We start from the raw sequence: 15,263 nt of genomic DNA, 5'->3' as shown, positions 1-15,263 counted from the left end.
GTGATTATTGGCAGAAGAAACAGAAAGAATGGAAATGAATGTAAATGTTACTAACATCTTCCCCATTGTCCTTAAACTCCCCATCCTGCCCCCATATCATTTATATCCCATTGGTCTGCCTTGTTGGAAATACAATTAGAGTTATATATTCTGAGCAAAACTTAGCCTTTATTGATAATATAGAAGTATAAACACTTAAATTATGGAAGCCAATTAATAAGATCACATGGAAGAAACATTTGACTTAGAAGCCAGGGATTTCTGTTTGAACCCTGACACCATAACTTGGAAGCGTGCATCATGCAGTGAGTTACTAGAACTTCTGAGCTTGAGCTACTTCATGTATTAAGCAGATGTAAGAGCTGGGGTGAGGGAGAGTGTTTTGAAGATTACATTTTGAAGAATAATTTCTTAAAGGTATTTTTATATATTGTAAAGCTTTTTTGCAAACATAAGATGCTGGTATCACTTGATCCTTATGCATATTTTCATATGCTCCATTTCTTCTTAAATAATTTTCAGCTGTGGAATGGAAAAACCAGGAAGGAATCCAAATTTTCCTCCAAGGTGTTTGAGCTTACACCTTTGGGCCAAATTCAACAAATCTTAGCAAAGTAAGTTGCCTCATGGTCTTGGGCTACAAACCAAGAATATAGCCAAATAATGTGACTAACTTCAAATACAGCTGTACCAAAAGACGGATCTATTGAGGTCTATGCAGGAAGGGAAGGACAGAAATTGTCAACTTTCCAGCCATAAATATAATATGACCTAAGAAAAAGTGCTTCTTTCCAATCTTACCCATCCTCCTCCCATCCCCCACACAAAGCCATTTTCCCTAGTCATTTCTTGAGAAGAAAAACAAACAATGAATGTTTACCAACACAATTTTCATTGTCTTTGGGGGAGGATGCTTAACTCTCTTTGGTAGGCTAGAAGGTAAGTCCTCCCAGCAGCCAGGAGCTTTAACTGTTATTACCTTTGTGTTACGGTTAAGGGGACTTGGGTTCAGAATGATAACACAACTTATCCCAGATCACATAGTTGGTATATGGTGGAGTTGGGAATGAGGGTACCTCTGTTGTTTTAAATACACTAGACTTTGCATTTCTTGAAGTGCTTACTAAGTAAAAAGAAAAAAAAAAAAGGCAGCTGAATGGGTTTTCAATTATCCACATTCCAGAGTAAAATTAATGTCTCTGGGAGGATGAGGAAGGAAGTCACAGAATTTCAGGATAAAGGTATACTGGAAAGCCCATTTAAGGAATCCTGCCCCCTGTCTGATGAGTGGTGTCTTTCGCAGCTCCTGTTCTAGGCTACAGTGAAAGGGAAGGTCCTAAGGTTCTTCCATATACTGAGCTAAATTTGTGAGACTTAAGCTTCCAACTATTCCAACCCATGGATCTCCTCCTTGAGGCCAGAGAGCCCATCTCTGACCCCTCTCTCGTGTGAGAGCCATCAGGTCTGATGTGGGTCTGCTCCCCGACCCTTTCCACTGTTTCCCCAACGGTGCCACTTGTGAAACCCTTCCTTGTCTTGATTTTCCTGTGGACAGTTTTTCCACACACCGAGGTCCCTCTAGGCCTAGCTTTTCTGAATTCCTTCCAACATCTGCTGGTGACATTAAAACCTGTCAAAGCAGTGGACTGTTTACCCAACTTGTTCTTAAAACTCACCTATGAGGGGGCGCCTGGGTGGCTCAGTGGGTTAAGCCGCTGCCTTCGGCTCAGGTCATGATCCCAGGTCCTGGGTTCATGCCCCACATCGGGCTTTCTGCTCAGCAGGGAGCCTGCTTCCTCCTCTCTCTCTGCCTGCCTCTCTGCCTACTTGTGATTTCTCTCTGTCAAATAAATAAATAAAAATTTAAAAAAAAACAAAAAAACAAAAAACTCACCTATGAGTTATACAATTGCCCTGCTTTAATATTTCTAAGTGTGGGTTTCCAAATCTAAATCCGAATGTCACTCTAACTGTTGAAGGTCATTGTGGTTTTCCAGTTGTAAAGTCTCAAACAAGATCTAATGGTAATAGATATCCAAGTATGTAATGAAATACAAATCCGTGACAAAGACTCCTGTTCCTTTCCTTACTATAACTATAGCCAAAGGACTCTATTTGTTCCAAAAAATTTTACATTTATTCCTTGACATTTCTAGAAGATACACAAAATAAAAACAAGTAATCTCTAGGATTTATAATCTAAGGACAAGTAGAGAAAATACATGAAAATTTTAAACACCAGTACCAAACTGTGCAGTTAATTGCCAGGTCTGGAAACAGCCTGCTGAATTCAGAAAGAGAGAGGGATCTATAGGCTGATTTAATCAGGGAGGTCTTCACTGAGGAGGTAAAGTTCCAGGAGGCTTGAAAAATGGGGACAATTTGGATAAGCTCTGTCCCTAATAAGTCAACTTCCCAGGGGAATGGGTCCTGTATGTGAATTATGGAGATGAACTTGGAATATCAGATTGAGGGCTAGATTATGGATAGTCTTAAATTTCAAGAAATTTGAGAATAACTTACAGTATTAAATGACAAGGAATTTAAATTAACATCTAGAGGGGCGCCTGGGTGGCTCAGTGGGTTGAGCCTCTGCCTTCGGCTCCACTCATGATCTCAGGTTCCTGGGATGGAGCCCTGCACCGGGCTCTCTGCTCAGCCTGCCTCTCTGCCTACTTGTGATCTCTGTCTGTCAAATAAATAAATAAAATCTTTAAAAAAAAAATTAACATCTAGAGTAAGAAATTACTAAAATTAACATATAATGAAGAATCTGGGAGAATGTGGAGACTAGAGAATAAACTGGAGATGATTCCTATAACCTAGGGATAGCTAATAATTGTCAGAGGATGATGGGTGATCTGGTAGCCCATCTACCCAGTAATTCAAGCAAGCTCTAATGCTGGCAAAGCATAATATTCTCTGTGGGTTGTGCAACATTTCCCTCAGCCTGACTAATGAAAACTAGATGCATTTGGAATGGAAGTGAGGTATGTGTAGATGAAACACATGTTGGGCTCTTACGCAATTCTGACTTATGTAAATTGACACAAATAAAGGAAGAAAGCCTGGATTATAAAAGAAAGACAGGCATCACTCACTTAGAGTCTCCAGGCTTGGGATTTGAAAATGAAGGCCCTTTTACCATTAATCTTTCTTGGTTTTGTTAGTTCTCCAGGTTGGGCAAAAGATAGGCACTACAACATAGGCATTAAAGAAACCACTTGGAACTATGCTCCTACTGGTAAAAATATGCTCAATGGGAAGCCTTTTTCAGAAGATCAGTAAGTAATACCTTTGTAATGAAAAAGTTACTATCAGAAACAAAAGTCAGTAATTGTTCTTCACCCATAAAATGCTAATGAAGAATTTCCAACCATTGACCCTTTAAGGGCACATTTGGTATTAAAACTGCTTCCTTCGTTTTCTTGTAAGCATGGCATGGAAGACCGATATTGATAGAAATCAGGATTTATTCCTGCTTATAATTGTTGCCACTCTTGCCAACATGGCACAGTATTTCAAGGATCATCTCTAATTCTGTGTTTATCATCAGTTTTGTTTGTGTGGCATTCGAGACAGAAAACAACACTTTTCCTTCCGATATGGAAGGTATGGCAGAGATTCTAAAATTGTAGCTGTGTTCTTGATTTCTCTTTTCAAGTAATTAGGAGGGAGAGAGCTAGTGGTTATGCATGGGGGTTTGGATTTGCCATGTTTGTTGGCCAAAAGGACCCTAAGTCTACCAGCAAATGCACAAATCCATTTAAATGGATAAATAATTCTAAGTCATCGGGATGGATGTAATGCTTGAGATCTAAAGAGACCTTCACGTAGGGTTAGAAGGCTTTTTTGTGGCTCAGTATGAAGAGTTTGGTAAGTCTTGTAAACCAAAATACCACGTATATTACTTGCTACACTTGTATTTAATCGCTTCGTCACAGACTCCAACGCTCTCCTTGCCTATACCTCCTTTTTTGATTCCCTTCACATTTTCTCCGGTGTCTGAGTTTTGTCCTTCGAAATCAGGCTGTAAGGCTTCTTACTTCTAGTTTCAATTGACTTAACATTTTTTTTTTCTTTCCTCTCAAACTTTATTAAAGTTCTCTCTTTTTGTTTCTTTGTGTTTTTTGTTTTGTTTTGTTTTGTTTACAGAGAGTTTGAGTCCCATAAAAATCTGCAACGGAGTCAAGACAGGATAGGATCTGTCTATAAGAAGGCTTTGTATTTTCAGTATACTGATGACACATTCCAAACAATCATTGGAAAACCATCCTGGCTGGGATTTTTAGGCCCGATAATTAAGGCAGAGACTGGAGACATGGTTTATGTTCACGTAAAAAATTTTGCTTCAAGAATGTATAGTTTCCATCCTCATGGACTCACCTACTCTAAAGAAAATGAAGGTAAGTGAATCCTTACATTTCCGAGCTGTTGCTTATGGGAAGTATGAGCCCAAGACCTCAGGGAAAGCAGGGTAATTATCAACTGGGAGTAGTTTGGGGTGGATGTAGACTGTTTATATCCAGTCTTTTTTCAATTTCTCATCTTAAATGCCCACCCTTGTGCAAGTCTTAGGAAAGAAAACACACTTTTCACTCACAGTAATAATAGTAATAATAATACAAACTAATGTACATTCATGACGTAATAGAGAAAACATGGGTCACATTCATTTACATTTATTTATTTAGGTAGGAGATACTCATGAGCAAATGTTAGGTTGGCAGAAGTACTATTCTACCCCCACCTCCTTTCATTTCCTAATGGATGAGGATTAGCATCTTGAAAAAAACACTGACAAGAAAAATCGTTATTGGGAATAGTGATGCCCATAACAACTGCCTGAGTGGCTGGGTTGTTGAAAATCTGCCATCTGCCTTCGTCTCAGGTCATGATCCCAGGGTCCTGGGATGGAGCCCTGCATTGAGCTCCCTGCTCGGCAGGAAGCCTCCTCTTCCTCTCCCACTCCCCCTGCCTGTGTTCCCTCTCTTGGTGTGTCTCTCTCTGTCAAATAAGTAAATAAAATCTTTAAAAAAAAATTATTATTTCTCAGACAGCATCTTGTCTCCTACACATCTACACTCACAACTGCCTAGTGGTGTTAGAAAAAGGAAGGGAAGAAAAAACCCAACAATTAAGGTTTTATGTTCACCATTGGAGTGCAGGGGGTGGGGGGTGTTACTGGAAGATTGGAAGGTGGGTAAATATGAGATGTTGGCCATGCTTCAAAATCTTCTATTGAATGTAGGACATTTATTCATAGTTATGAGGACTCCGGCCTCAAGAGATAAAGATCTGAGGCAAAAATTCTAGGAAAAGAAGAAAGAAAGAAGAGAAAGGCTCCAGATTCAGAACTGGGGTAATAGCTTAGGGTAATGTAAGCTAAGGGAGGGCCACTCTTGGGGCTCCAGTGATCTACTTGGAGGACACATGGATGCCTCTTGATGCCTCATGGATGCCCTCTTGATGCTCCAAGTCTGAAGAAAATGTGGAAGGCCTCTCAGAAGCCTAGATTTCTATATCTGAGGTCTAGGCATATAGTAAATACACAGTAAATATTTTTGGAATCCATCAATAATGGTAATAATAATCTGCAGTAATACTATCTCATTCCAGTTTAGTCTAGAAACTAGACAAGCTGGGTATTCAAGTGGAAGCCAGCTGAGGAAGAAGAGACAGGAGGCAGGAAAGAGGAGGGGAGAAATGCACACTTGATTCCAAAACTAGAAATTAACGTACATTTATGACTTACTAGAGAAAACATGAGTCGCATTCAAAATAGTGCTGCCCAATGGTTACTGTGACCACAGTGTGGATTATGTTTTCTAGGTGCTCTCTATCCTGATAATACTACGAGCCAGCAAAAGGAAGATGACCGTCTGCAACCAGGGGCACAATATACTTACAAGTGGTATGTAGAAGAAAAGCAGGGGCCTGGCCCTAATGACAGTAACTGTGTGACAAGAATTTACCACTCCCACGTAGACACTCCAAGAGACGTGCCTTCGGGTCTTGTTGGACCAATTCTGACTTGCAAAAGAGGTAACATATTTTTAAAATCTCATTGTAGCAACAGAACCAGAATAAGCGGGCTCTCCCCTGCTCTTTAGTGGAATTTTTCTATCAAATGAGCTCCCCTTTCCTCCCTTGACCTTGATTCTTGGGTCAAGTAAGTAAATTGCCCTCTCAGATTCCGAGCACTAGATGGCGGTGGTGAGTCCAATGCCTCGGTTCAAGTCCAGTGATGCAGATTGGTCACTAGATGGTAGTCAAACTCAGCAAACTTCACTTGAGCCACCTTTACACAAAATGACTGACCCCTTTCTCCTACAGAAAAGTGTTGAATCTGCAGGGTCAAAGAAAGTAGGAAGATGAGAGGCTGTCTGCTTGTTCCTTGCATGCTTTGTTCCTTAGAGTTCTGTCTGTAGGTGTGCGAGATTAGGATGAATCAGTTAGAATTCCCAGTTTATTTTATGGCAAAAAATAATTATTGCAAAGAGCAAGTTTTGTTGTTCTTTATGTTTCAGGCACCCTGGATGGAGACACCGAAAAAGACATCGACAGGTCTTATGTTTTGATGTTTTCCATAACTGATGAAAACAAAAGCTGGTATATAGATGATAATATTAATACATACACTGAACCCGACAAAGTTAACACTAGCGATTCTGACTTCCATAACAGCAATCTGATGCCCTGTAAGATTAAAGAAAGTTTTCTTATTCCCCATATGCTATAATTCTAACTTCAGTGATTCTAGTTACTAATTTCCTTCTGTTCAAGTCTGTGTGCTTGAGTTTACATTTTCCAGTTTTTCACTCAAAGTACGCTGGTTGATGTGCAAGGCATGCAGTAAATCTTGCTGGTTGGCAAAGTTTCAAAACAGGAAAAGTTAGGGAAATGCTTTTGTTTTCTAAAGTCTGATCTTGATCCAAAGTAGATGGTAAAACAGGCAAGATATCAATTTAAGGTAATAAAATATTATGGAAGAACAAAAACATAACTGACCAGGTATTTTATGAAAACGTGTCCCCCCCCCCCCAAAAAGAAAAAGAATGTGTTTCTACATAAAATTTTTTAGGAGAGATACGATCATTCTCTCAGTCGTGCATTCTTGTTTTCTTCTTTCCGGGACTTAGCTTCTTTTTATTCTTTTCCCCTCGTCGCTGACCCCTGTTCTTCAGCTCACCTTTCCTCCTCTTACCTGTAATTCTTTGTGCTCCTGACACTTTTGATTATATACAATATTTATGGCCTTTTTGTGTGTGAAACACCAATCAAATCCCATGTTAGAATCTGCTTGAGAATAAAGCGGACACTGTGAGGTTTGTGTAGTGAGGAAATGCACAGAATGTATAGTATATGGTCCTCATCTACCATGTGTGAGAGATCAGTGCATGTTTGTTTTCTTGGCTCAGTCAGCATGGCATGCAACTCTTGCTGTCGGGGTCATGGGTTCAACCCCTGTGTTGGGGGTAGGGTTTACTTAAAAGATAAATAAATAAAACAAAACATACATTTGTTTTCAGCAATAAACGGATACATGTATGGAAATCTGCCCAATCTCACCATGTGTGCTGAGGACAAGGTCAAGTGGTATTTTGTGGGCATGGGTGGTGCATTGGACACACACCCCATCTACCTGCATGGACAGACTCTGATATCTCGTAATCACAGAAAGGACACCATTACGGTCTTCCCTGCCTCGCTGGAAGATGCCTTCATGGTGGCCAAGGGCCCTGGAGAGTGGCAGCTGGAATGTCAGATACACGGTAGGGATTTGTGACCTTTACATAATACAGGGTCAGAGAATTTTCAAGGTTGCAACCCCTCACAGATGCCTTCTCTTCCAAATGGAGAAACTGATTTCTAGGGAGGTGATGGGATTGCCTTTTGGGAAGGTAGTGTGACAAGATCAGAACTGGAATTAACTCCAATTAACTCCACAATAATGAACACTTGTAGGTATATAGGGGTGTTTTGTTTTGTTTGTCAAAAAACTTTTATATTTGTTAGCCAGCGAACCTTTTAAAAAGCCTGAATGGCAGAGTAAGGACTATTACTGTTTGTTTTTTAGTTGAGGAAACAAGTTTTAAGAGGTTAAAACACTTGTCCAAAACCTTATAAGAAGAATTGCCAGGAATATTGTGGGACTATATGTTACTAACCCAGAACTCAGGAGACCTCTGTATTTCCATTTATTTCCCTCTTTAATCACAGCCTCCAATGAATCATACAATGGCCAGTTATGAAGTCATTAATCTTTTCTATACTTAAATATGACCAAACTCTACCTACCACGCAAATGTTTTCTCTTACCTTTCAATCAAAAAACATGATTATTAGAACTGAAGAATGTAACTTTTCTTATTTTGTACAAAACTGGGGTTTACTTCTGTGATCAAACCTGTCTTCCACGTCCCATACTTTGGTTAGAATCATGCTTCCCCTAGTCTCTGAAATAACTACACAGCAAGTATGTATCAGGATTTCCTATGTGCTGGGGCCCTCAAGGGCTCTGGGGAAAAAGGAGAACCACTCGCAGCTACTGCAACTCGAGGACTGAATTTAATGGTAAAAAGTTTCTCACTTAGAAAGGAATATCATTTTCAGGTGACAGTGTACACTCAGTCCCACTCTCCCTATTTACTGACTTTGCAGATGGTGCCTTCAAGCCTGATCTGGCCCTCAGCTCTGTGGAAAGAATAGGGTCAGCCCTAGGCACAACTGAGAAGCTTCTGAGGTTCCTCGGCTGATTTGATTGTCTCCATAGCTTTCTCCTGTGTCCCGTGTCCTAGAGTGGGGTGTGGTTTTCAAAATTTACTTCCACTCTTTTTAAAATTTGTATTTAAAATTTTTTAATTTAAAATTTATTAAAAATTTTATTTGATTTTTTTAGTAATTACAAGAATACATGAATAGACTTTGGCTGGAAAGAAAGGAAGGATGGAAAGAGGAAGGAATGAGGTTGGGGGAAGGATTGGGTGGAGGCAGTAGGCAGAAAAAGCAAAAATCTAAGTGATATATGGGAGCCAGCTCATACCAGCTCAAGAGGGTGGAGAATTAAGTCAGCCAGCTGGTAGACTCTTGGTAACCTCAAACTGGTCAGAGTGGGAGTGTTTAGACCACAAAAATTAGCAAAATAAATCAAATATTGTGTTTCTTGTTTTTAGAGAGCTGATTTAAGAACATGCCTTTAGTCCAACCCTCCCATCACTGCCCTCTTCGTTCCTCTCCAGAGAGTAAACACTGGATGTGAATACTATGCATTCTCACACAATATATATGAAAATGTAGAAACCAAAAACACATTGCTGTATTTTATGTTTCATTTTACATAAGTAGATCACACTGCATGTAATTTTCTGCTGTTGCTTTCTTCACTCATCCATGTTTTGGAATCTTTTCCCTGACATTCCCCATACATCTAACTTACTCTTTTACACTGTTGTATAGTTTTCCACATTAGGAATATATCCTAAGTTACTTATCCATTTGCCTGCTGATAGGCATTTAAATTGCTTCCACGTTTTTTGCTTATTAACAATGTTATAGTTAACATCTCTTTATTTGCATCTTTTTATGTTTTAACAAATGCTGCCAGTTTGCCTTCCAAAATGTCTGTCCTAACTCACACTCCCACCAACAGTACTCCGAAATCAAAGCACAGGACTAGTGTCCTCATGGAAAGACACCTGCCTTGATTTTCTTCCTGCCTGCCTTCTAGTTAATATAATAACTCAGCTAATTCATTAGTGACTCACAGTAGTAATTTCATTCACCTGAGGAAAGATGTTTTTGACCAAATAAACTCTCAAATTCTTCTCGGTAGAGACACCATCTTCATCTAGGAACCAGTCCAACGGTGGTGATTGTTCCCGGGTAATATATGTTCCTCTAACATTCATCTTTGCATCCTGCTTTTTGTATTTGTCTCACACATTTTAGGTTTTTACACAAATTCCATAAGTAAAATGCCTCAAATTTCTCCGAAAAGGAGAAGTTGCAATACTGTTGGCTAAAACATAAAATACGTATGGAATAAGAAAAATGTTGTACTAATGTTCTCTGCTTGGGTTTACTGTTTTTCAGTTAGTATGCAGGCCTTTTTCAATGTAAGGAATTGCCAGAAACCTTCAACAGACGTTCCTGCGACACGTGTTATACATTACTACATTGCTGCTGAAAAAATTGTTTGGAACTATGCGCCCTCTGGTATAGATTCCTTCACTAAAAAAAATTTAACAGCACCTGGAAGGTAATAATTTGGTGATTAAAAGTATTCATGGTTAAATAAAGATAATTGAACTTTTTCATAATGAGCTACTCTTAAAAAGGATTTAGGCATCTTATCATAAAAAGATACTGATAAAACAAAAGTAGAAAAATAACTATATCAATAATTAGAAAATATTGAATCAAAGGATCACTACCATACAAAATTTTTCTCTAAATGCCTTGGCAGCCAGTGCAAAATAAAACATTCTGCTCATTTTTTTTCCTAGCACTAAATTTCAAAATAGGTTTATTATATACAATGATGAGACACAGTGGCTATGTTATCAATAACACAATTTTACAAAAATTCAGAAACATGCTTCATGTATAATTTATACCTTCCTGCTAAGATCTGAAGGCAAAATTAAATAATTGTCCAAGACATTTATTACTTTTTTATTTCCTATGACATTCTTTTTTTTTTTTTTTTAAGATTTTTATTTATTTATTTGACAGAGAGAGATCACAAGTAGACGGAGAGGCAGGCAGAGAGAGAGAGAGAGAGGGAAGCAGGCTTCTTGCTGAGCAGAGAGCCCGATGTGGGACTCGATCCCAGGACCCTGAGATCATGACCTGAGCCGAAGGCAGCGGCTTAACCCACTGAGCCACCCAGGCACCCCTCCTATGACATTCTTAAGTCGTTTTATAAATATTTTTATTCCAACAACACCTAAGAATTTATTACCAGTCCCTATTTTAATGACCAAAAACTATGACATTACCCATGGCACCAGGGTTTAAAAGTACACAAAAAGAGGTGCCTGGGTGCCTTCGGCTCAGGTCCTGATCCTGGAGTCCTAGAATCGAGTCCCACATCAGGCTCCCTGCTCATCAGGAAGCCTGCTTCTCCCTCTGACCTCTCCCCTCTCATGCTCTCTCTTTTTCATTCTTGTTCTCTCTCTCAAATAAATAAATAAAATCTTTACCAAAAAAAGGTACACAAAAAGTTTTTCTGATAGTCCAACTGATATAATTATATTTACCAACTCAAAGATTACAGGAATTTTAATCCTTCTGGTCTACTGAATGAAAGTTACATGTCAGAAAATATCAAGTTCTAAAACCATCAAGCAGTGTTTCCCATGGTAATTATTTTTCTCTAATTTTCTCACAGAAAATTTGTGAAAACTAAGAATGTTATGCCAAGTGAATATTTTCTCTTCTTACATCAGCTCATCAATACATTATTCAATCTGTGAGGTGGAAATTTTATATGAAGGATATCTGGGCTTAGAGCAAAACCTAGATTCAGAGTTAGGTCCAACTCTCATTTTATATTGTCTAAAATAAGTATGAATTAATAGATGTTTTTTCAGTTTGCTTGATTGTCCTGGCTATGAAATTCTATGATATGTTAGCATGACAAGTCACTACTTCACTGCTAGGGAACACCTTTTTTCAGGGGAACCTATTTAATTTTATTATAATAAGACTTAAAAAGAAGAATGACATCTCTTATCTTACTATTCTAACATCTCAGCACATACTTGTTTTAGAAATGATGTTTGTTGTTTGTTAACTACCTGGCCGGAAAAAAAAAAAATTTTTTTTTTGTTCCAGAAAAAAAGTGTGTGGATAAACCACCAAGTAGACAGACATAGATACTCATATACATATACATAGATAAAAGACTGAGAAGAAATCCATGGAAAATGTTGACAGTGGTTATATGCAGATAGCAGGACTATGAAGATTTTATTTTGGGGGTCAGTTTCCCCTTATTTTTCAAATTTTCTACAATGAACATGCATTGCTTTTATAAATTACAAGTAACTTAAAACAGATGTATGTAAATTCTAGATGTATGTAAATTTCTTTTCACGTGATTACTGTTGATTTAAAAGTTCTTTGTGTATCTACTTTCTCTGCACAGTGAATCCCAGCTACATTTTGAACAAAGTGCAAGCAGAATTGGAGGATCTTACAAAAAGCTAGTTTACCGTGAATACACAGATGCTTCCTTCCAAACACCGAAGGCAAGAGAAGAGCACCTCGGAATCCTTGGTAAAATTCTCTTCATAGCTCTGCAGGGTTATAAACACCATTGATATATATTCTGTGCAATCAAAATAGTGTTCACATCTCACGCCATTTTAGAGATTCTAGATGTCATCTGATAACCTTATGGAAACAATACATTTTTTTGTCCCCGCACATCCAATAAGATTAATATATTCACGTAACCCAAAGTGACTTTCTAAGACCGTGAATCACCTAGAGCTCTTGCAGTCGGATGCATTCCTGTTCATGGCATTATCTCTTTACTTTGTTCCAAAAAAAAACTTACTCGAGTAAAACACCTGACAATCATGTTTGTGAAAACAGAGGACAATTCCTAATTCTGTTGCTTTCTAGGCCCTGTTATTAAGGCAGAAGTGGGACAGATCATCAAGGTCACTTTTTATAACAAGGCTTCCCTGCCCCTCAGCATTCAGCCTCATGGACTACGTTACAACACGAGCAACGAGGGGGCCCACAGAGCACCTGGAGGAGGTAAGTAAGGCTCGAGGGAGGCCCACGCAAGCCACACCGCAATACAATGTCAGCTAGAGAATAAAATTCTTCCTCAAATCATGGTGCAGCCCACTTTTCGAGTCATAACAGCTCCGTGTCCTCATTATGGCGGGAATTCCTTCAGCCCCTTTCAGCTGTCACCCAAGGTGCTACAAGGCGAGCAAGATACAGTCCTTGCTCTCAGAGATTTCACAGCCTAGACCGGGGACTCCTGGTCCTCGGTCCTATTTTACAAATATTTATTTCTTACTAGGTACTCCTCCACCTTCCTCACATGTAAATCCTGGCATGACATTTGTCTATACGTGGGAAGTGCCAAGAGATGTGGGTCCTACCTCCACGGACCCCAACTGCCTGACCTGGTTATACTATTCCTCGGTAAATTTGTCAAAAGACATCAACAGTGGCCTCGTAGGGCCTCTCCTCGTGTGCAGAAGTGAAAGTCTTGGAGAAGATGGCAAACAGGTGAGTCATGGACCTATGTCCAGATATGCCTTGGTGAGAGGTTCCCTGGACACGAACAGAACTGCAGAGGAAAAGCAATGTGGCAATCTGCAGTTTCGATTTCTTCTGTGTGCTGATTCTCTCAATTCTATCATTTTCTGAACTCCAGACCTGTATCTTCTTCTTCTGCCCAATGAGCACCTACCCTAGCGTTTTCTAGACACCTCTAATTCCACCTGACTACATTAACTCTTCATCTGCCTCTGGACAACCACTACTTGGCCCTCTCTCCTCCACTCTGTCTCTTTGTTGATGACACCACCCCGCCTAGGACTTTGATCAACTCCTTTCTCACCTCCAACATTAGTCAGCAGACTCCCAATACCACTGCCTTCTTAAAGGTACCATCCCCTCTTTCTGAATTCCTTTAACCTCCTGACTCCTATTTCCACTTTCGCCCTGTTTCGGTAGAGCTCCACATCTCTTCCTTTCAAATCCAGCTCTAGCACTCTCCACACTCTGTAGTTTGTGGGCTCAGCACACCAGACCCTTGTCGATCCCTCCAGATTCATGCCTCCTTCCCTGCCACCCTGTGCATGCAATTCTTATTGTACTGCAGAATTAACTTGTTAGTCCCTGAGTAAGAAAGACTAATACACATCTCTTTGATTTTGCCCTCTTCTCTCTATCAGGAATGGCCTTTCCTCACTGCTTTGCCTGCTTAAAGGGAGACATTTTTAAAACTCCGACAAAGTCCCATCCTGCCTTTTGGAAAATATTCACTAACTATAGTGGTTTCTTCTAGTTATCATAGTTCCTTGTGTATGTTTCTATTGGAGCACGTATCCATGCAATTATATTTATTGGCCTTTCTGTCCCACTAGACCATAAGTTCCTTGAAACCATACACGAGGTTTTATTAATTTTTTGTAACAACCACAGCCCTTCTCTGGCGCGTAGTTGGTGCTCAATAAATGTTTGAGGAATGAATTTCCCTTGTTCTTTACTCACAAGTAAACTAATATCTGATTTCTTTTTTGCATTTATAATTTATAAGGTAATAAAACCTAATAAATCTCCCCAAATAAATATATGTGTAATTGAATGTATATTTTTTTAAAATGAGATGTTGTACTAATAAGCATCCATACAATGAAAACATTATAATCTCATAATTCTCATAGTACATGTAATCTTTCTATTTATTCAAAAATATATAAATATGTATACATATTTAATTTCTTCATAAATGTTAAAAATACGGCTTTCTAGAATTGAAAACATCTTATTTAACTCACTTTCTACAAAGCATCTTATGAAAAGTCAGTACAAATAGCTATGATCATACAGTTTGGTTTTATGAAGTTTAGCTGTGGGGGTCCCTAGAGTAAGAACTTTATATGAAAACAGCTGTAGATAATTCTCCTAACTTCTTAGTTCTGTGATAAATCTATTCACTGGGATTCATGTCTTTATCCATACCTGGATCTTCCAGAAGTATACAAAACACCTTGCATAGGAAATCCTGTATGCAGAGCAACTATTTGACTAGATTTTGTGTGTGTGTGTGCACATGCATATAAATATATATATGTATATGTATGTATATATGTATTTCATGTCTATTTCTTTTTCTATTCCCATCCACAGAAAGGAAAAGACAAAGAGTTTTACCTGCTTGCCACAATATTTGATGAAAATAAAAGTTATCTCTTAGATGAAAATATCGAAACATTTACCACAAAGCCTGAAAATGTGGATAAAAATGATCCAGACTTCCAAATGTCCAATCAGATGTACTGTAAGGGAACATGCAATTTACAGTATAAATTCATTAAGCACTAGTTTAATTTCATTAAGTCTAAAGAATTACAGATTAAGAGAGGCATACATTTTTCCTCAAGGGTTGGCTAATATATTTCATGTTTCTTTTAAAGATAACTTTCATAGCAAAAATATTATCTACTAGGATGATTATGTTAAATTCAATTTATTAAATATTTAACAATGCCTTGTTGGTGTAC

At 38.7% G+C, this 15,263-nt stretch overlaps 1 protein-coding gene across 1 annotated transcript in view; it reads left to right on the top strand.

The window, feature by feature from the left end:
- The first annotated feature begins 3,129 nt into the window (after positions 1 to 3,129).
- Positions 3,130 to 15,263, top strand: part of LOC125079253 (ceruloplasmin-like) — a 30,649-nt gene continuing 18,515 nt past the window's right edge. Inside the window, exons 1-10 of the mRNA XM_047692776.1 lie at positions 3,130 to 3,284; positions 4,156 to 4,406; positions 5,833 to 6,045; positions 6,531 to 6,701; positions 7,533 to 7,775; positions 10,096 to 10,261; positions 12,155 to 12,285; positions 12,637 to 12,774; positions 13,049 to 13,260; positions 14,890 to 15,040. Coding sequence (XP_047548732.1) covers positions 3,130 to 3,284; positions 4,156 to 4,406; positions 5,833 to 6,045; positions 6,531 to 6,701; positions 7,533 to 7,775; positions 10,096 to 10,261; positions 12,155 to 12,285; positions 12,637 to 12,774; positions 13,049 to 13,260; positions 14,890 to 15,040 — 1,831 coding nt within the window. The remainder of the gene's footprint in view (positions 3,285 to 4,155; positions 4,407 to 5,832; positions 6,046 to 6,530; positions 6,702 to 7,532; positions 7,776 to 10,095; positions 10,262 to 12,154; positions 12,286 to 12,636; positions 12,775 to 13,048; positions 13,261 to 14,889; positions 15,041 to 15,263) is intronic.

Source organism: Lutra lutra, chromosome 1 (assembly GCF_902655055.1).
Source record: "Lutra lutra chromosome 1, mLutLut1.2, whole genome shotgun sequence".
Lineage (NCBI taxonomy): Eukaryota > Metazoa > Chordata > Mammalia > Carnivora > Mustelidae > Lutra > Lutra lutra.
This window is presented reverse-complemented; position numbering and strand designations above follow the sequence as displayed.